The 22065-nt window shown below is 31.6% G+C and overlaps 4 protein-coding genes and 1 long non-coding RNA gene across 10 annotated transcripts in view; 3 read left to right on the top strand and 2 right to left on the bottom strand.

Annotated features, from left to right (window-relative positions):
• Positions 1-369: 369 nt before the first annotated feature.
• On the bottom strand, positions 370-5749 carry LOC122576124 (facilitated trehalose transporter Tret1-like). The gene is made up of 3 exons (XM_043746014.1): positions 4686-5749; positions 4360-4435; positions 370-3828 (listed from the first exon to the last, which is right to left on the bottom strand). Exons 2-3 carry the CDS (start codon positions 4409-4411, stop codon positions 2450-2452), a joined length of 1431 nt encoding a protein of 476 aa, XP_043601949.1. The 5' UTR covers positions 4412-4435; positions 4686-5749; the 3' UTR covers positions 370-2449.
• A 1090-nt stretch (positions 5750-6839) lies between these two features.
• On the top strand, positions 6840-11477 carry LOC122575763 (tetraspanin-13). Of its 2 annotated transcripts, XR_006319532.1 has the most exons (8): positions 6845-7205; positions 7296-7421; positions 7861-8028; positions 8157-8255; positions 8325-8447; positions 8518-8646; positions 8811-8938; positions 9130-11477. XR_006319532.1 is itself a non-coding variant. In XM_043745150.1 (7 exons), exons 2-7 carry the CDS (start codon positions 7362-7364, stop codon positions 9199-9201), a joined length of 651 nt encoding a protein of 216 aa, XP_043601085.1. In that variant the 5' UTR covers positions 6840-7205; positions 7296-7361; the 3' UTR covers positions 9202-11477. The 2 variants fall into 2 exon arrangements, 1 of the variants encoding a protein (XP_043601085.1); XM_043745150.1 differs by lacking the exon at positions 8811-8938 and having other exon boundaries at positions 6840-7205.
• Positions 11478-11723: 246 nt separating this feature from the next.
• LOC122575762 (cyclin-dependent kinase 2-like) lies at positions 11724-14402 on the top strand. The gene is made up of 5 exons (XM_043745149.1): positions 11724-12032; positions 13231-13426; positions 13502-13774; positions 13921-14124; positions 14203-14402. Exons 1-5 carry the CDS (start codon positions 11917-11919, stop codon positions 14311-14313), a joined length of 900 nt encoding a protein of 299 aa, XP_043601084.1. The 5' UTR covers positions 11724-11916; the 3' UTR covers positions 14314-14402.
• Positions 14403-14540: 138 nt separating this feature from the next.
• LOC122575758 (microtubule-associated protein tau) overlaps positions 14541-22065 on the bottom strand; it is a 34706-nt gene continuing 27181 nt past the window's right edge. For 4 of the 5 annotated variants that reach the window (XM_043745130.1, XM_043745129.1, XM_043745131.1 and 1 more), the window contains 2 exons: positions 21736-21897; positions 14541-16044 (listed from right to left, as the gene is read on the bottom strand). In XM_043745130.1, coding sequence (XP_043601065.1) covers positions 15046-16044; positions 21736-21897 — 1161 coding nt within the window. In that variant the 3' untranslated portion in view covers positions 14541-15045. Of the gene's footprint in view, positions 16045-16923; positions 20742-21735; positions 21898-22065 lie in introns of those variants that run through there. The other variant, XM_043745133.1, reaches the window with a different exon arrangement.
• Positions 15932-17625, top strand: LOC122575765. Its single transcript, XR_006319533.1, has 2 exons — positions 15932-16063; positions 16263-17625. It is a non-coding gene; the product is annotated as an uncharacterized LOC122575765 (long non-coding RNA).

The raw sequence follows: 22065 nt of genomic DNA, 5'->3' as shown, positions 1-22065 counted from the left end.
ATCCACGACAAGAAACGAGTACGTATTTAATACAACAGGCATAAGCAGAAGGATTTATCTTAGGAAATCATAATAATAATCTCGGCAATGAGATGTGTATCATATTGACGATGTTGTAAGACGATGTTAATGGATGAAATATTAAGATTTATGTTTCTATATTGTAATAACATTTATGTATAATGGTTATTATAATGCAAAAAATATACATACTAGTTGTCCACGTTTGCATTCTCACTATCTTTCGTTATTTCCAATTCCAATCTGTATTTACATACTCGTGTGGTGTTTTTGCATACACCGTGTATTATCCATATTTATGTTCAGGAATGAACGAACGAATTTGTAAATAAAAGAATTGTCAGTCAATTTTCTTTCAATCAATAACATTTATTGTCAACGTAAATTGCAAACTTCTACATTGTAGAAATCTGTAAGAAATACATTTGAAGTTCAAGTCTTGCACCCTGCCTTAAAGGGACTTGTAGAGAGTCGTGCAATTGCGTGAACATAACATTTCAGAATAAGAGTAAAACCATTTTACAATAAGTACATTGTGCTTCATGATATTATATAAATTCATTACATACGCTATTGACAAGTGGATAAAAAGATCGACGTAACAGGTGACAATATCGATTCGATCATACGGTTACTTTATGATAAATCCACACGTTTCGTATGCAATGTTTGTTGTCTGCCATTAGCGACGTTAATAATAAGAAATATTTAATTATAATCGGGCCGATTATATTCTGCGCCGAAGCTATTCTTATAGTAATATGTTTCACCCTGCCTAAAAGGGATAAATAAAGTTAGTCATGCTACGGTGCTCACCTAAATCCATCTTGCATCAGGGCCATTGGTGCGCGAAATTCTTAATACTCGCGATAATACTCGCGACGCGCTTTGATAATATATTTAATCGTATTATTATTCTTGCACCCTGCCTGAAAGGGATAAAAGATGGTTCTAATCACCAAACTAATCACAAGGAACATTTCAGAATCTTCGTATTTAATCCGTAGACTACTCTGCCACTTAAAAAGAATTGTTTCTCGTGTAGATAAAAGATCGGTTAAATTAAAGTAACAGTTTTATTAAAATCGCGTTATAGTCGATATCGATTAAACTAATAGTTCAACCAAAATCAAACTACTTCACATTTCGCTTCTATATATATTTTGATAATCCACGGATTGAATAATTTCATCAGAATTCGATAATTTCGTTATTTCTAAATCTGTCATCGTAATAAATCAGTTCAGTATTTTACCGTAATGTGACGTCGTTTGGCGATAAATAAATATGCGCTTCACGATTAATTAAAATCTATCAGTCTCAACGTTTAACCCTGCCTAAAAGGGAAAGAAGATGGTCATGCGAGTGTGCTCTTTTCACAATTGGGGCCCTAAGTAACGCGCACTCATAATACAACATGATTTCTGGAAATTTTTACCAACTAATTTCCAGAAATGATGCGTAACAAAAATTCGCATTTGTCATCCATTAAAATTGCCTCGGTTATTATTAGTACTGATTAAGAATTCATCGTACGTTTCATGCGAATAATCTAAATAATCGGTCGATATTCACCTAAGTGGATAAATAACTATAATAAACGGTCGACGAAAATATTCGCATAAATCTGATTTAAATTCACGCTATCTCTTTTTCATTACTTATTTTCGGGATGACGTACGATTTCTGTGTAAATGTTTGACTAACAATAAGAGATATGTGTAGTACCTATGTTTATTTCTACTGGCGTAGATGATTTTTCAAATGAATTCGCCAAGAACGTGTACTGTCTTCGCTGATCAACGATGAAATCTTAATCGAAAATCTTTTTAACAATCTTGTTATTTCGACCGAAGCAAAAGGTTCCTTCATGTGGAATATAAGGGCCCTCGCTTAAAAAGATAAAATCTTACACCCTACGTTATTATTTAAAGAATACAAAGAATATATCGTCTTTTTCGCAAAGTTTCACTTCTTGGTACTAGAAACAATAAGTTAAATTACCTCTTGGATTGAAATTTGACGAACGGCCTTAACATTTCTCGAGCTTAAAAAGAAATTAATTTCAGTCTAACACCAAATATACTTAATACGTGTATGTGTCATATAGATTTCAGAAAATACGAGGAAGACGTACTTAAAAAAAAAAAGTTGCTCAGAGATTTTCGATATTTTCACTGAAACGATGGTTCTTTGTTCGTTCCGAATATTTTTCGATACGTTTCGAAAATTCAATAATATTTCAATTTCGTAAAGTTGATATTATTTCCACTCTTCGTTTTCCTCGGCATCCACCTCGCTCTTTCATTAACTTTCAAAGGATTATATTATGACGAATCGAATGCCAGTTGATCGTATTAATCATGTCAAATTTACCTGGTTAACTTATCAATACGAATCGAAACCATCGTTTCATCGTTCACCCAATTTAAGCTAGCGTATTAACGTGGATTTTTCGATTATCTTTTCTGCACTTCTGTTGCTTTTTCTTTTTACAATTCAATTCCTCCTGTATCTCTAGCAACGATTTTCCTTTAGTTTCTGGAACCATAAACAGTATAAAAACAATACCAAGAAAACAGCTGACCGCGAACCAACCGAAAGAGGTGTAAACGCCGCAAGAATCGGAAATGACTTGGTACATTTTTGAAACAAAGAACGCCAATAAAGATGCCCACATATTTGCTATAGATACGGCAGCTCCCTTTACGTTAGTTGGAAAAAGTTCCCCGAGCATCATGTAGGACAATGGATTCAAACCTAATGCGATAATGAGCTCGTAAAATATAACAGAGGCATGAAGAACCCAACCAAAGCCGGCCATATTCATTAACATGTAGTGTTTTAGCAGATAAAATGTTCCGGTGACTGTTAAGGACAATCCACCGAGTAAAGTAGTGACAAGAAGCAATGGCCTTCTACCTAATCTGTCTACTAAAGCTGCCGCACCGATACCGGCTATCAACTGAAGAACGCTTAGAACGATCACTGCTATCCCAGCGGATAAATCTGTATCAGCCTCCTCGAGAATTTCTTGAGTATACGATTCTATAGCGGCTAGACCACTGAATTGTAGAACTAGCTGCAAGCCGAAACTGATTACAACAGCTCTTCTATTACCTGGGGTGTTGAACAGATCCCAAATGTTTCCTTTATCGCTGAGGTCTCGCAATACGGTCTTTTGCATTTGTTCTATATCTTCTTCTAACTGATCTTCCGTCGCGTATCTCTTAAGACACTTCAAATTATTCGTCGCTTTATCTTCGCGATTTCTCATCAACAAATAATAAGGAGATTCTGGCATCCAACTAAACGTCAGGAAAAAGATTATGGGGATTACAGCGCAGCTGTAAGCTAGACACTCGTACGACACGAATGGGCCAACCGCGTGAGCGTATAATTCACCAAATGTTACCATTAACTTTATGAAAGAGCCCAGAGATCCTCTGATCTCCTTATCAGCGATTTCACCGATGTACATAGGACAAACGACGTAAGCCACGCCAAGCCCTATGCCGCCGATGAATCTTGAAACGTAGAGGACGTAAGGGCACCAGGCTACGATGATTAAAATCCAACTAAGAGTCAGCGGTATTCCTGCAAGCAGGAGGCACACTTTACGACCCAGTCGATCAACGATGAAAGCTGCGATAATATTGCCAGGTATCGAGCCGAGAAGAACGAACGAAGCGATCCACGAGGCATCGTCCGACGTTATTGGCATATAGGACTCTGAAGACTTTAATTTTGGTAGAATCGGTGATGTCCAGCCTATATGAGAACCGGAAGTTGCCATAGATAAGGTGGCTGTACCAGGGAAAAAATGAAAATAGAATAAGGTAAATAATCATAGCGGTTAATAGCTTAATCGATTAATAAATGAAAATAGAGATATATTCAACTATGGAATCTATATTCTGATCTTGTTTCGTTATCGTACCTACTTTTTTGTGAGTCGAAAATAGTTCTGGAATTTATGTACTCGTTTGAGAAATGTAATTAATCTTTCTTCGGTTGAAAAAAACCACGAGCAAATATTGCAATATATTATTTTGTGTTTACCAACTTTGTAATTAACGACGTTCGTCGTATCTCTTAAGATTAATGTTTATTAAAATTACAAATTTAATTTATTAAATTGCATAAAATGATACGTTTACATATGCCAGCGCTTCGTTAATTACACTTAATGATCAACGTAATGTCACCAGTATAACATTAATATTAGAACCTTGTTGGTTAGTGTAATCATTATAACAGCAATACATGGTTATTATTAAATAAATGTTAAAATGAAAAAAAACTTAATTTCTTCTTTTGCTAACGGTTTGTAATTACCTGTAATCGCTGCTAAATATTGCGGCCACCACTTAATGCGCGATTTGTTCATCTTTCTTATTTCTTCTTTTACGGACTGTAATATTTCACGAAGTTAATACATATAGTTGAATTAAATATTATAAATTATAGAATTTAAAAAAAAAAAAAAATATATATATATATACGAAGTCATTCCCATTTCATCCGATAAAATAATTTTTCATCTAATGGAAATATTTCCCTAAATTATCGGTAAGAAATATCAGTGAAATTAGATTATAGGGAACGGAAAATATTCATTAAATTCTGATGAACGACTAATAGGTATTTATTGCGATATTTACAGAGATAACGATGAAACACGACGATGCCACCAGGAAGAACGACGGTTTTACGCTCCTGTTCTTCGTACCTCTTTCTAAGACATTATGGACAGAATGGCAATTTAATCACGATGTACTACACTTTATATGTCGGTTTATCAGTTTCCCTGTTATCACAATCGAATCTTATGCAGACCCCTCCTTGCGACTAGTGAAATCTATTGATATTTTCGAGACACGGAAATAAAAAGGAAGAAAGCTTTAGAAGAGGAAAAGAGAGAATTTGTGGAGGTATACGCTTGAAGTATTTATAACTTCAGTATTTATTTCTTCGCTTGTTTACTTTTTTTAAATCCTATTAGAGGCCTATTAGAGGTTTGCTTAACTATTTATTGGAAGTTATTAATAAAGATTTTACAAGATTTATCGAAACACCTAAGTATTAAATATGTAGAGAATTTCTTTTAATATAATTATTTGAAATAATCGCCATATACTCGCGAATATGTTAACTTTTATACAAGCGTATCGATTAATGTGACTGTCGAATATATGTATACTTCTTCTTTTTCAAAACGCAAATGAAATATCAGTATATTTTTCTCAACAGTGCTAAAATACAGGCACCGTTGAAAAGTACTAGAGTGAAATGAAATGTTAAAATACACAGTGTTCTACTTTAAGCATCGACCGTCCTGACGTTCCACTGACTTTCATTGCATTGATGAAACTACACCGTCGTATACACAGCACTTTCAGAGTATGAAATTTTAATAATACCATTTCTGTGAGAAATAGCCGTCCATTTATAGACACAAATAGTCCATTTATAGATATAAACTTATTATGCTTACTAAATTGTGTAATTGAGAACACGATATAATGTTATACCATTAGCAATATTAGAGAAAGAAGAAACAAAGATATTAGAGAACATAGTAATCTAGAAATTACAATGTAAACTTATTACTTACTGTCGAATACAAGCATCAAGATTGCAAACATAAAGATTAAACAAGACTGATAACGAATCTAGCAATTATGAAACATTCATAGTTTACATGCTCAATGTATTAAAAATAGCCGAAGCGTAGCAGCTATCTGCTAGACAGGATTACGTACTATCAGGATACTTTATTTACACAATATTTGTCGAAAAGATGGGAACAATATGAAACATACATAAGTGAAATGTACATAAGTAAATTATATAGTTTCTTAGAATATGTAAATTCGTATTTCATTATAGTATCTCTTATTGGAGGAACAAAGAGCAGAGAAATGCTATTAAGAATTAAATTCGCACGAGTTATTCGAAGAAGCTGAGTCATTGTAAAAAAACGAAGGTTGCTGTGCAAAAAATAAGAACAGAATCCAAGTATTTCCTCTTTAAAACTCGCAAAGATGATTTCTAACTGTTTTGACAGACATCGTCCAAATCTTGTCGAACAGTTTTACGAGAGTACGATTTTCATGATGAAATTCTTCATAAGATACCATATATCAGCAAAAGTAAAATACACAAAGCAAATTTTACACGATTGAAACGATCTGTACGTTACTCAAGGTAATATGAATCGAAACAAATTAATATTTTAAAACGAATAGAAATTAAGTACTTAAAAGGAATAAGTCATTTTTCGTTGTCAGTTAATACACTCTTAAAATTATTGTTACAATTTTTTTTTACTAGTTCATTATATTATACACATAATTTATTGCATTGTGTATTAACAATATAATTGTTTTTCAAATAGTTTCGATTATATCCTATAAATACGCGAGCTTCCCATTTTATTCATCTTGAAATTTGAAAGCACGACAAACAAACGACAAATGTATCTCATTGTGATGTTTAAAATTTATGATACTGAACGTTCGAGCGGTTGTAACTCAAATATCTTCCAAATATTTTATAAAAGTCTTATGTATAACGAGCAAATAAACATACATATATATGTTATCTCTGACGTTTAATTTGAACTCCGTGTGAAGAATATTTAATCTTTGCACGTGTTATCGTGATACATTTATGATGGCTATATTTCTATGTCATGGAAACGAACTACTCTATAGAAACATAAAGAACATTCTACGTCGAATTTTAACTTACCTTAGCTATTACAGAACGTAGTTATTCGATAAGAACGAACACATTCGTATAAATTATTAAGCATCCTAATTTAAAGCCTATCAAAGCTTTTTCAATTTATATTTATTAAAAAAAATTACTTTCATTTTTTCAATATACATTTTAGAATTACATATCGCGTGAACCTTAAAATTATGAAAACGTAATTCATTCTATCGTATTCTGTACGTTTTCATTTCGTATAGATATACTAATACAGATTAACACATATTATAGTGTATTTATAAAGAAATATGTGTGATGAATGTGTTTATCAGGCGCGAAGAATCTGTTTCTGAAATTTCGCGCCCGACGCTGCGACGTCGAGAGGTCGAACTCGTTCCAATGTATTCGAGCCGTTGCAGTGCTAGCAGTCGTAAATTGTCTGTCTTCAGCGAAAGGGTAGTGAGGTATTTTTTCATTGTACCAGTTAACTCACATGCGATTTTCTTATTAATCCGTGGTATTAACAATAAAGTATTCGAATTCTTCAAATACAGTGATTCAACGACTCAACGAATCCTCACGGGTGACTACACCAAAGGGAACAAAGGCCGTATACGAAGATGTGCGGTGGTTTTACGTGCTCTAAAAATGCTTTGACGGCCTTAAACATCCTTTATATCGTAAGCAGAATTTCCGGAAACAGGTCTACGTACACCATCGAACTTTTGAACGAATACATTTTCTTTCAATCGTATTTTACTTTCAGCCTCGGATATTTTTATCAAATTCTATAATATACGCGCTATGAAATAATATTTTAATTGCTATCATTATGAAAAAATTGCCATGTATTGCTGATTAAACAAATGTAATAAAATTTTATAGAGAGCACTTCTATATGGAAAATTAAATATTTTAATATCATTATATGCACATAGCAACACCCAATTATTTTAATAATTAATGCAACTGCAAAAAAAGTGATAATAATTATAATAAATGCATACACAGAATGTTAAAAATTATGAATTTACATGATATTAAATTCTGACACTTAAATGTTTTCTAACACATTTTTTAAATTTGCGAATTCTGGTAAATTATATCTTAATATTTTAGGTTGTTGCATTTATTTTAATTGGTGTAGCTGTTTATGGAAGAGCTTCTGCATTAGTCACAAACCTTCCTATAATTGGAGGTATTTTAGCATGTGGTGTTATTTTGATTCTAATTTCTATACTTGGACTGATTGGTGCTGTTAAACATCATCAAGTTCTATTATTCTTTGTATCCTTTTATAGATTTACAATATATAAGTAATATCATACTTGTTGGTATTGTCATATATACTTATGTATGTAAAAAACATTTTGTACATAATATTCTTATTATAATCCTTAATAACATCCTTATAGTACATGCTTATTTTATTTCTACTGTTCTTAATCCAATTTAGTATCGCGTGTGCTTGCCTTGCTGTTAATACCAAACAACAAGAACAATTAGCAGAACAGGTAATATTAATATCTTATATACATCATTATTTTTGATAGTAGGAAAAATACTTAGTTTGTTAATTTTAGGGTTGGAAGCATGCAAATGAATTAATAGATAAGGTTCAAGAAACTTTCAAATGTTGTGGTTTCAATGGCACTGAAATCACGTATATGAATAATTCAGATCCATTTATTGAATCTTGCAAAATTGTAAGTATAATTTAACACACAACAAATAAATTTAATTTTAATAACATATAATAATGTTTTAATCTTTTAGAAATATTGTTGCCAATATCCTACAAATACTGATTGTGAATGTCCATCTTGTATGCAAAAATTACAATCTACGATTGATTATGCCTTTAAATTATGTGGCAGCATAGGATTGTTCTTCAGTTTTACAGAGGTAAGAATTTATGAGTTATTTTATATACCATATGTATTTGATATGTGTTCACTTAAAAAATGCAATGTTAAATGCTTAAATGCATTACATTTGTTCAATTGTTTCACTCTGTTAGAGATAACAGTGATTTACTTAGTAAGTGTTAACGTGTGAACCCATTGCAGTTTGTCGGTGTTTGGTTGACCGTGCGATACAGGAATCAGAAAGATCCACGAGCTAATCCTAGCGCTTTCCTCTAGTCTAACACCATCGCCATGTCCTCTGTCACCTCATATGATCCTCCTAATAGATGGTGGGTGGTTTCATGTTGTGATTTTCTATTTTATATATCAATCTTTAAGAGAATATTTTTTATCAGCCACATTTTATATATAACATACCATCATGTCGCATTTATGTAATTCAATATATGTACTAGTCTTACTAAATTTAAAAATTAATTTGATTGGTTTGTGGTGTAAACCATGTACATTTAATTTCCAGGTGATTGCAGCTTTCTTGGCAAAACGTTACAGAAATCAACTATATCAACATTCAAAAGCTGTTTTTCCTTAATATACTTTTATTTCTTTTCTCAACATACTTTATAGCATTTAAATACAAATATTTCTCCAAATTAAAACTAGATTCTAATAAGTAATAGGTAAATCAGTTGTAATCAAAGTTTTGATCGCTTTGACTTGCATTTGGAAATATTAGGTTATTTAATAGCCAAGACATAATTCTTATTTCATAGTACAAATACCATCTTGCATATAACACTTGCATATGATTCTTGAGAAACTGTTGGTATTTCACTGCAGTTTATAACGCTCAACAGGGAAGAAACGAAACAGCACAAATGAAACAGTTATAGATTTTTAGAACGGATAGATAACTAATAGTTAAAATGTGTGCTCTAGTCATCCATTTAGAACAATCGTACTAAGCCTCAATGCGCCTTGTAGTTTAATATTTAGATACGTTTGTGCAAGCGCGTTTCTATAAAACTTTGTTTATTTATGCAGCATAATTTATAATATGATTCACTAATTCTCATTATCAAATGTTTATTTTCTGTCAACAAAGCTTTTAAAAGAAATGATTTCAGGTATGTTCTAGAAAACGTATATCCTTTTATGTTATATCTGTATAATATTTATATATCTACATAAATTCTTCTAATTTAGTAGAAACATTTTCTACTTTGATTTCCAATAATATCTTTATAATATCAATAAATATTTTCCAAAATTATATTTTTGCATTCGCAATGCAATATACATTCGCAAATTATTTAATTTGTGAAGTTTTCAAAATAAATATTTCTTTCTTGAACTAATCAGACAAATTTAGATCAAATTATTTTTTATCAAAATATAATAAAAGAATACATTCATTGTGTATTATGAAGTATTAATAGTTAGTATTTCGCTAATGAATCAAACATTAATCCTACAATAAAGTATCACGTGATAATTAATAGAATTCTTTAATCTTGAGATATTATCATAATACTGCCGTATGTATAATGTATAATGGTTTCAAAATCACTTTATTACCAATTTTTTATTTATAATCTGCTTCCTCTAATTTTTATACTTACTTCTTTCATTATAAAGATCTATTAAACTGTATTCCTAAATCTCATGTATAATGTGTTTAAAAAATATTGCAATTAAAGATTTTGAATTATTCTACCTAAAGATAAAATATCATTATCTTAACAAATTATGCTTAGAAGCTTAAAATGTTCAATGTTTACGTGAATTTATTTAATTTTATAAACAATTTAAATTTTAAATAAAAAAACAATCATAATTATCTATCGTACTTGGAATGTTAATTATATATTGCATTATACAATAAATATCTTATTAAAGTAAATGCTTAGATTGTGCATATTCACGTTTGATTTGTTTTGTGCAAGTAGTAACATTATTTTGATTTAAATAAGAAATAACATGGTAACAACGCATGAATTTTTTTAAGTAGTAAACTGAATTATTTAAAAAATTGAGGAACAATTTAGTGAAAAGAATTATGCAGCGAAGATTTAATAAAAACATTATCCTAACATTCCAATTATTATATTCTTTTATTTTTATATAAATTAATAATTGTAACAATGAATTAATTATAAATTATACTTAACATTCGTCGTATAATTTTTCTATGTGTGGAATATCATATGAGAGAGTATAAATAAACACATATATCTGAAAATAAATAATATATGCAATGATATAATTCATGTATGTAATTATTTCGAAAGTGAAAACGCAATTCACATGATATGATGTTTTCAAATTTCGTTAGAAATCTCAAGACAATTTATAGCGAAAGCACAGATTGATAAGAGCATGAATTAAAGATATAGACACATACATATTTTACTGTCTTAAGTTAATAGGTAATTAACTAATGTAGTTACACATTATGTTTTTCTATATATTAATTATAATTATTTATGGTCATTTATTATATTAATTATATTCAAAACCACAAAAACATTAATTAAATACATTTGTTTTGAAGAAAGGTATATTTACGTCAGTATTAATATGAATATGATATAAAAATACATAAACGATATAGGATATTAAGATATGTGCCGGATATTAAGATATGTATATATATTAAATTAACACTAATATTTAACATTGATTTTAAATGTTTCGTTCGATTTAAATATTTTTTAATCGGTAGGAATGTTTACAAACATAACAAATTATATGCTGCGATTAATTTCGACCAGTTTTAATTATCACATTTCTGGTACTGCTTAGTTATTGTTATTATTCCATCTTGTAATGTTTTTTCTTTAAATAAATATATATAAAACCTGCAAATAAAATTGTCTACGGTCAATGATTATTTTAGTTACATTTTATTGAAATGTTTAATAAATATATTTAATCATAACTATGTTCTATATAATTAAGCAATTAAATGAATTAAATTGAACTAAATGTGTGTATTATTACGTTCGTTTACCTGTTACATTAGTGATTATTTAATAAAGCGATCAATCGTGTAATTCTATCGATTCCTCGAATCGATTGTTCTAAATTTTAATAAAAATGGCTACTTTGAAGCACGCATGTCAAGTGGGTTATTGGTGTTGATAAACAAAGAATTTTAATAAAACGGCTACTAAAAAGTTTTGTTGTTATCTGTCGACTTTTATCGATATAAAATTTCGAAAAATATCGGAACGGTGATAAAAAATCGGCAATTACGACGGAGTGTCAAAACAGTAGTGACAACGTCGAACGTGACGTTGAGGTTATGGACAACTTCGTCAAGATTGAAAAAATAGGGGAAGGGACCTATGGGGTGGTTTATAAAGCCAAAGATAAGTTAACTGGAAAGCTGGTGGCACTTAAAAAAATTCGTCTTGAGACGTACGTCGATTGTAATATTTATATATAAAAATCTGGAATCCTTAATTTAATGTATACCTTTGCCGGGTGTTGTATTGTTAGCATACTACATTAACCGCAAAATGGACATATAATACTTTTAATAACAATTTAAGTTACTAGAATCTGCACGATATATATTTCGAAATCTATTAAACTATTTATAGAGTCTATGTTTCTAATCTAGGCGGATACCCACTGGTATTATTTTTCCTTTGTTAGTATAGAATAACTAGTATATAACTAATAAATGTTCGTAATTTTCATACTTGTAGCAAAATAATTTTTCAATCAATTTTTTGATTGAATAGTCAATGTATACATTACTTGTATATATGTTTAATAAATATACATCTAATATAATTGTAAAAGAAAACAATTATTTTAACTACTAATATTATACGAATTGTTTGTCTCGTAATAAGGAAATAGTATTGTTTTGCTTTTTCAGTGTTCTGGATATTATATACTTTAAATATATATTCAAATGATCTGGTACCTTAGGTAATAGATTATACTATATAACCCAAGAATTGTTATTGAATTGAAATCATATGTTTCTTCAGAATGAAGATATATTTTTGTAGAATTAATAGTTTGTTTATCCTGCACACATTTAAGTAATTTGCACGTATCTATGGTTACAGAATTATTGTTATGCAATCATTCTTATTTAACTATATAAATAACTTCTGGAGATAGTGAAATAAAACACCATATTGGTTAAGCTTTTGCTTATATGCATTGCTAACACATCTGCTAACTTACACATTGGGGTCAGCTGAATCTGCAGGGGCCACGTTACACTAAATTTTCGTAGCACCACATTATTCAGCTTGTCCCATTGTGTCATGCTCAGCTGGTTTTTAATTTTAAACCTTTTAATTTGTTTACTTAATAATATACGTAATGTACTTAAATGGGATTTTCTTCCAATGTATTTGTTTTCCAATGATACCTATTTTTATACAAATTTATAATTTTATACTAATTACACGATTTACATACTGCACTTATTATTTAGATTTATTGAAACTCACTTACACAACTTTATTAATTGCTTTATGTGTAAATAAATGTATTTATTCTAATTTCTTGAAGGAAAAGGATAATTCAATATTATAATCTATCATTGATGATCAATATATGTAACTAATAATGTAATGTTAATTTACATCAGGGAAAGCGAGGGTGTCCCATCCACTGCTATTCGGGAAATATCATTATTAAGAGAACTTACACATCCAAATATTGTTCAATTATTTGATGTGGTAGATGGTGACAATCATCTTTATCTTGTTTTTGAATTTTTACAACAAGATTTAAAAAAGTTATTAGATTCTGTGAAAGGAGGATTAGATCAAGCTCTCGTCAAGGTATTGCGCAAAAAAGAAATTACAGTTGAAAATAAATGCATGCATTGTTCAAAGACAGGTCTCTTATGTTTACAGAGTTATTTGTATCAATTATTGAAAGCAATTTCCTTCTGCCATCTTCATTGCATTTTACATAGAGATCTAAAACCACAGAATCTGTTGATAGATCGGGAAGGCCACATAAAATTAGCAGATTTTGGATTAGCCAGAACATTTGGTGTTCCAGTTCGAACATATACTCATGAAATAGTAACCCTTTGGTATCGAGCACCAGAAATACTTTTAGGAACCAAATTGTATTCCAATGCAGTAGATGTTTGGAGTCTAGGTTGTATATTTGCAGAAATGGTAATGATAGTTCTAATAATATAATAATTCTGTATAAAAGAGAAGTGTCATATATTTAACCGTTCCGACCGGACATCGGCACGCCACGCCGTCGGACGACTTAATAATGAGTTTACTTTTTCAAAACTGTTGCATTATTCTTGCAGGCAACTAGAAGAGCTTTATTCCCAGGCGATTCAGAAATAGATCAGCTTTTCAGGATATTCCGTACATTAGGTACACCTGATGAGAATATTTGGCCAGGAGTATCACAGTTACGCGATTACACATCAATGTTTCCAAGATGGGAGCCTCGGCCTCTAGACGAAGTTGTACCTTCCTTTGATTCTGACGCCAAAGATTTACTTTTGGTAAGACTCGCTTTGATAAGAACTAAAAATAAATATTGAATCTTCTTATGTTAGTTTTAATATTACATATTTTAACAGAAACTTTTGACTTATGACCCTAATCAGAGGATAACAGCAAAAAAAGGATTGAGCCATCCTTATTTTACTGGAGTTACATTAGTTCCACCACCACTGCCAAAGAAAACTTGATCTAGATATATTATTTCCTAAGTTACTATGTGTTTTGTAATAATTCTTCATACAATGTAAAACTGCCAATAATATAATTGTTAAAATCATTTATTTTTGGAATCTTATATTGAGCTGTATTTTTAATTTCGATATACTGAACGCGTTTTTTTTTTTTTTTTAACAAAGATATATTTTGATATGTACATTAAAAATCATTTATACATACTTTATTGTGTCTACGTTACTTTAAAAATTGTTATACCTTTAATTATTATTATTCTTCATAACAATACATATGTTCTTGATAATATATAAATATGTTTTATTCGTATTATAATCTGCAAAATTTTATTTACGATATTAAGTGCTGTAAATATTACATTTCTCGATCTCCTTCAAAATACCACCTTTGTAATAAATGATGTGACATTAAAATAGGACTGTTTTTATTAGAAAGAAGTACCTAGAATTAGAAATATGTACTTCATGCTTTCCCTTTTACTTCATCACTTTCGCTTTCCCATTCTTCTTACAATAATTTATGTTACAACTACTTAAAAGAGTTCTACATCAAAATAATATAAAATCATTAATCAAAAAGCGCATATTTATTGACTTAATATTTCGTTCATATCGATTGGTTTGCTAGGTTCAATGTACACAAGCAATCATTCATAGTTCGAGGAAACATCTTCTCCTGAAAGATCTCGATAACAAATAAATTTATTTTGAAATATATGAAACACTGATTTAATGTATAACACGTTCTGTTAATTTCGGTAAACTAATTTTAGTATTAATTTCAGAAACTATAGCAGTTTCTTGTGGTGTAGGAGAGGGTGCCAATTTCGGAAGCCGTAATTCCTTTGGCGATACTTTTCTAGACATGTGAGAGGAAGATTTGTCTGGACTCTTTAATCGAAGACTGTTAGGAGGACGCGGAGAATTAGGAGATTTCATTGCTTTGTCTTCTAGACCTTTTACCGAAGTACCGCTGGAAGGACGTGGGGAAATAATAGATTCCATCGCTCTGTCTTCTGGCGATTTTAAGGAAGAACTACTAGGAGGGCGCGGAGAAGTAACAGATTTCATTGCTCTGTCTTCTGCAGATTTCAAGGAAGAACTACTAGGACGTGGCGAAGTAGGAGATTTCATTGCTCTGTCTTCTGGAGATTTTAACGAAGAACTACTAGGAGGGCGCGGGGAAGTAGGTGATTTCACTGCTCTGTCTTCTGAAGATTTTAACGAAGAACTACTAGGAGGACGCGGGTAATTAGGTGATTTCGCTATATTTTCTTCCGAGCTCTTCGAACGAGAGTTAGAAGGGCGCGAAGAAACCGACGATTTTACTGTCTTCTCTTCGGAAATTTTTAGTTCAGAGCGATTAAGAGTACGCGGGGAAATAGGCAATTTCGCTGTTCTATTTTCCGGGCTCTTTAACTGAGGACTATCAAGAGAATCTAAATTTACGGGGGATCTCGCCGTTCTGCTTTTTATTACGTTTTTATCTTCTGAACTTGAATTCTCTTTGTTGCCATCTTCTACCTCTATAGTTTCAAGAGCCGATGAACCTTTCCTTGGTTGTACTGTTTCAGGAGATTTAGCCAGACTATTTCTTACTGCTTGAGGAGTTACCATAGAAGATGGTGATGCTAGCTTTTGTGCCTTTGTTGGAGTGCTTGGTGGTGGTTGTGGTGAATCATCTTTTGCCTGTTCAGTAGATAAATTGATCTCTTCAACCATATTATCCTGAAAACCAGATTAATGTGTAAGTTGACATATTAAAAATATTATTATCGTTAAAAATATAAATTTCACTGTAAATTGAATTGAACTATATTTAGCGTAATTATTAAGAATTTTGATAAAAGTCTCAAATTTATAATTAAAACGAGTAACATCCGACTAAATCGCATAATATCCATAAATTTGATGTAATTCATCATTGAAGTGTTACTTATGTGCAGACTGACCTTAATTTATAAATGCGGTGATTAGCAGCGATGCTTCTGTGTCCACCAAGTATTACATGTGAGGGTGAAGTACACGCTGTGCTTATTGTTATCCGTATAAGAAAATTCACCGAACTAACTCATTAAATATTTAAATGCTCGAGAAATTAAAGCTAAAGAAAGTCATTCCTGTCTACTTGATATTTTAGTATTAGCATTTGTGTATGCTATTAACTACACATGTGCTTTTATAAATTACGCTGCATGTGCTACAAATTATTACTGATTATTAAAAACAAAAAATGTGATGATACAATTGTGCGCAAGAACTTCTTTCTGTAGGTTCTCTATTATATCTGTTTTTATTCTATAGAAACATTTAAAACATTAAATGGATATTCTCATACCGTGTATGAAATGGACGTTGTTTTTTGTTTTTTTTTTTTTATAAAGAAATTATACGTGTAAGCAACATTTTAAGCCCCTAATGATAACAATTTTAAATTGCATTCTGCAAATACTTTTTCCTTAAACGTTATTAAATTTACTTTCATTATTCTATGTTAAAACGTTTGCTTAGAATACAGATGTGTATCTACAGATGACAATATAATTCTATGTAACGAACTAATCACAGTTTTAACCTTTTGGGGGTTTAATAAAAATGCTGGGAATATAAATTTAAAAACAAAAATATTATTATAATGGCTCTCTTGTTATGTCTGACAATACGTCGAATATTCGTTATACAATAATATTCGTATGACAGTGTGATTATTCGTAACAATTACGGCAACTTATTATTACGTATCTAATTTTTGTGAATCATCGGATAATTAATCAAGTTGAAATATGTACTAATCAGTATATGGAAGCAATAAAGTATAAATAATACTTGATATATACCTTTTTAGCATAGATCGTATGAGTTTTTCAAAAGTCGTATGATTGAGAGAGAAAGAGAGAAAGAGAGAGAGAGAGAGAGAGACATTTCTCTGAAATTATTTCAGTTATTTTGCTTTTCCCATCGACGTTTTACTTTATTATTGATTCTCATTTTTCAACCGACTGTAGATCAGTCGTAGAATCTAAGTATTTATTCTGATGTATACAACAAATAGAGATAGTTTACGTATCTACAGTAACGATTACGAATTTATCGTATTCTATCGTTTAAATACAATATGAAACGTATTCGATGCAACCGTGCGAAATATCCTTTTCTCACTCGATGCATTGAATACGATTGCGCATTGTATACGATTCTAATATCATTTGTATTTCTTGTGTTCGACTCTGCAACGGGGTTCCTCCACCGATCTACGTACAGACGACAGCAACTTATTTCGCGGGATAAGTTTCTTCAGAACCCGGCAATTCCCAATAAATCGACGCTCGACGTCGTAAACTTCATCCATCAGAGATCCATATCTTTGAACTCTGTTTTTAATATGCATCGTTTGAATTTACTTTACACGAGAAAGCTGCTCATAAATTCAAGCACAAATTGGGTGAGTCACAATTGGTTCACACTAAACTCTTTCTTCTTTCGCTAGAATCGAGCATACGATTTATATACACGAGATGTGAATGCCGTAGAATAGTTCTCTCTAACGGATAAATTTCCGATAGATAAAATGTAAATTCGGTAATGGAAAAATCGTACTTGATTTAACTCTTGAACATCAAGATGAAATCAAAGTAAGTGGATTGCATGGCGCGTAAAATGATTTAAGTCTTATCATAGCGTGCTGCTAAGCGATAAATCTATACATGTATCAATATATAGGAAGGAAAATTATTGAATAGTCTGATACTTATAAACTTTCTTAGCCCTAATAATGATTGTTACGGTAAAATTGATTTCCGTTTGATATTTCAAGAGTTAAAACAAATTGATTCAGTTTAAGCGATGGTTAATGAAAAATGCTAGAAACTATTCAAATACATTATGCAGAGTGTATCACAGAAAGTGTTACAAGATAATTCCTCTAAAATTACTACGATTAACAAGAAAATTTGTTTTATATATATTTGTTATGGAATCTTTTGGATGGCAAACAGAGACTTTCCGCGTTTATCCCAAAATAAAATCTACTTGGAAATGCAAAAACGGTAGATTATTTCATTAAAAAGGAAAGCGTAGAGTCGCCTTCTTAACTAGCTAAATGAAAAATTAAATAATTCAATTAACAAATCATAGAAAAAATATTTTTTCTTGTTTTCTTTAATAGTTTTAAAGGAAACAACTCGTAATACTTTATCCTATACACCTGATCTAGATATATCATGTACAGAGTGCATACAAGAATCTCATTTTTATGATAAAAATGCATTGTCCAAATACACAAAGAATATATCAAAAACTTGACGTAGAATGTGTATATATTTACGCGTATATTCTAAACTTAGTAGTTATGATCATTCAACGAACGTACACTCCGTACATGTTCTCAACAGGTGGTGATGCACGAGGGGAAACAAAGTTTTTAATTGCTAATATTTTCTTCATTTGCATCATCTTATGACAACGTGCAATTGATATCGCCACTTCGAATTAATCGATGTTTCCTCAGTATGTCAGTACGTAAGGATAAAATTAATAATCTGTGCATCACCGCATTTTGTCTTCATACTTCAATTATTTTATATATGGAGCACGTATCAGTTTTCTTGAATCCGGGAGTAGGCGAGTTTACGTAAACCTTTAACGTTAGATTACATTTATAGCGTTTAATTATATTTCCTATGTGACAATGTAATTACAGCCGTTACCTTTTCATTCGCAATATTCTTCTCTTTAGTGTTATCACCACCGATTTCGAATTTTATATCTTTTTACGTAGCCTGAGATTCAGTCTATCGTGAAGCTTGACATTACTTGAACCTTAGAAATTTTTTCTACGATATTAATTCATTTCTGCCGGCTATCAACTGCTGCATTTTCTACTTTCCTCTCGTTTTTCTTTCACTTGTTTCTCTGCCGCAATTTCGAAATCGGATATATCGTACAACCGTATTTATTTATGGATACTAATGTTAATCGAATTATATGTACGTTACACAAATTTATGAACGCACCATAAAAAAGCTAAAATAGAATTCAATTAATCGTACAAGTAGCTCTATGACTTAGCGTTAGTATTATGGTTAAAATTATTTATTAATCAACGTTATATTTTGCTTTTCGTTACCATAGCACATCCAAAGCCTTGTTTAGTACGACAGTTAACTATTTACACTATAGCCCGGAAATTCGCGTTTCCTTATTCTTGTAGGTTTAACAAAAATACACCTACTCTCGGTCTCGTGAATTACGATATCGATCAATTGGAACAATGAGCCTGGCATTATGCGATCGTAAAATTGTTCTAATTGGCGTGCTAGTGTGAAACCGTGTTCTAAGTGACTACGATAAATGAGAATTCATTCATTTAATTGAACTTAAACGTTATCACGTTACCGCATTTCCTTTTCAGATCGGAAAAATGCCTTTAGAAACGTTCGTGTCTCAAAATGGTTCTTATCGCAATGTACAAGATATAGCAAACAATTGTATAGTATTTTGCGCTCTTATCGTCGCAGGTATCGTCGTAACCGTGCAAATCTCAAATAAGGGAAGCATTGTATCCTTTGCTCGAGTATCTCCTTATATGTAATATGTAAGTTTACGATGAAATCGAAGTATTTGCGTATTTATAAAAATTCGAAGAAAAATTCAGCTGCGATAATTGATAAACTGTTTCGATGTGTTGGACAATTACGCTACGACAAGTGTTACGATGATGTACGATTAGTGTAATCTGTGTTCGGTCGTATGAAAAGCTTTGTAAACACATTTTTTCAATCTGAAAAAGTGTCGCAAATTATCTGAAGTGACTTGGTGGATAAATGCGTTAACAGGGTGGGGGAAATCATTTTGCTGGTGATGGTAGTGTTGTACGCTAGACACGTATACACATCGTATACGTTATCGATCGTGTAAGAGCACATAGCGACGAGGAAAAATACCCCTTTGCCTTTTGCGCTAGTTTTCATCGATTAAACGCCAGAACTCCGTGCGAAAAACGCTGTCCCCGTATGGCACGTAAAAAATCTTCCAGTCATCGTTGACTCCAGACGATCATGATGTTAAACGCGACGTCGAACAGAGCCGGATCTGTTATTAATCTTAAATCTTTTATTAATCGATTGAAAATCATATACGATACGCTTGCGATAGCGTTACGATGAAATGAATTCGCACGACTATATATATGTTCCTTCTTCGTTTCTACGCGCAACGTTTCGTCTTCATCGAACAACGGGTCAATACTGGCCGTTCGATTCGACGATCGAGGAGGGAGATATTACGGATGATTAATCAGACGCAAGTGACAAGGAAATCGGGTCTAGCGGTTGAGTTTTCGTGATCTAGCATTCCTGGTTGAGGTTCTCGTCCGATGTAGGCAGACCGTTCTTGCCGGCGGCGACCGTGCCAGGGGGCACAGGGCTCTGCGGGCACAACACATAGGATTAAGGTGGCCCATTAACCTCCGCGTTACAACCTTGCTAGCTCATTCTAATCTGGGTCACGTTAAACCTTTGAAGCAGCGCGCATTTTCCTCTTTGTACCAACTGTTACGTATCTATCACCGATTTATCATAAATCATTCACCAACTATACGTACGTACGTAGCACGCTTGGTAATACGTACCAAGGGTGTCGAGCAATGCCTTCGTGATATAATGTATCGTAAACAGTATCGTAATTGTTTATGACAATGCGTTATTTTATTACGTATATCTTTGCAAGAAATTCGGCTGTATAAAATAATATATCTACATACGATTGAGTATGAGAATTGAGATTGAGAGTGTGCTTCAAAGGATTAAGCGACCATTACATCTTTCTATTACAAGTTTTAGATATTTAAACTTTCTTTAGTTCTATTAGCTTAATTATATTAGCTTTTTCTAATGCGTAATCTGGCAAAATTTAACAGATCGTAGTTGACAAACGAAGAAAAACGTGTTGCTTCAAAATTATTTCGCAACGTAGTATGAAATTATTCCATGAGGTACAGTATGAGGTATATAAATAACCGGAATTTGTTCGTTTGTATTTGTCGTCATCGTAAAAATGTTAGGAAATGTAAAATAGAACTTGAACGAAAGAAACTAGTGAATATTATTTTGGTAATAATTCTTTGTCACAAAGTGTAAAATCATAAATGTTGGATAAAAAATTGCAGATAAGCATGCAACGCGTGTTGTCAAGCTTTTTTCGTGACAAATGGTGCAAACGAAGGTGACACGACGAAGAATCTCGAGAAAAAAGATGTAAGATTGCGAAATGTTATAAAACCGAGAAAGTTCTTCCCAAAATTGATCGAGCTAATCTGTTCGATGATCTCGATCTTTGAATATAAAAATTATAACTGCCACATTTCCTTTGAAATAAGGAATAATAATAATTATTCTCGAGATTTTGCAAGATAAAACATACCTGGGATCCACTGCCACAGAGGCTTTCAGGATTAGTTCCCGATTGTCGAAGATAATCCCTATCGTTGAAAATTTTCTTGTCACCGCCACCTGGCTTATGCTTCACGTTATCCAAGGAACCAACTTTACTCTCGGCTTTGATATCAATTTTTTGGGTTTGGATCTGAAAGTAACGTTAGAAGAACCTTGGTTATTCTTTGATGCTTATTTATCGTAAGAAATGACGAATGAATGACGATGTAGATTTTGAAATTAGAATTTTAGTTACTTGTCGATAACGTAATTAATTAGATATATAAGCAATGTATTAACATATTCGTGTTTAGAAGAT

This window comes from Bombus pyrosoma, linkage group LG15, assembly GCF_014825855.1.
Source record: "Bombus pyrosoma isolate SC7728 linkage group LG15, ASM1482585v1, whole genome shotgun sequence".
Classification (NCBI taxonomy): Eukaryota; Metazoa; Arthropoda; class Insecta; order Hymenoptera; family Apidae; genus Bombus; species Bombus pyrosoma.
Note: the sequence above shows the minus strand (reverse complement) of the source record. Positions and strands in the feature narration are given on the sequence as shown.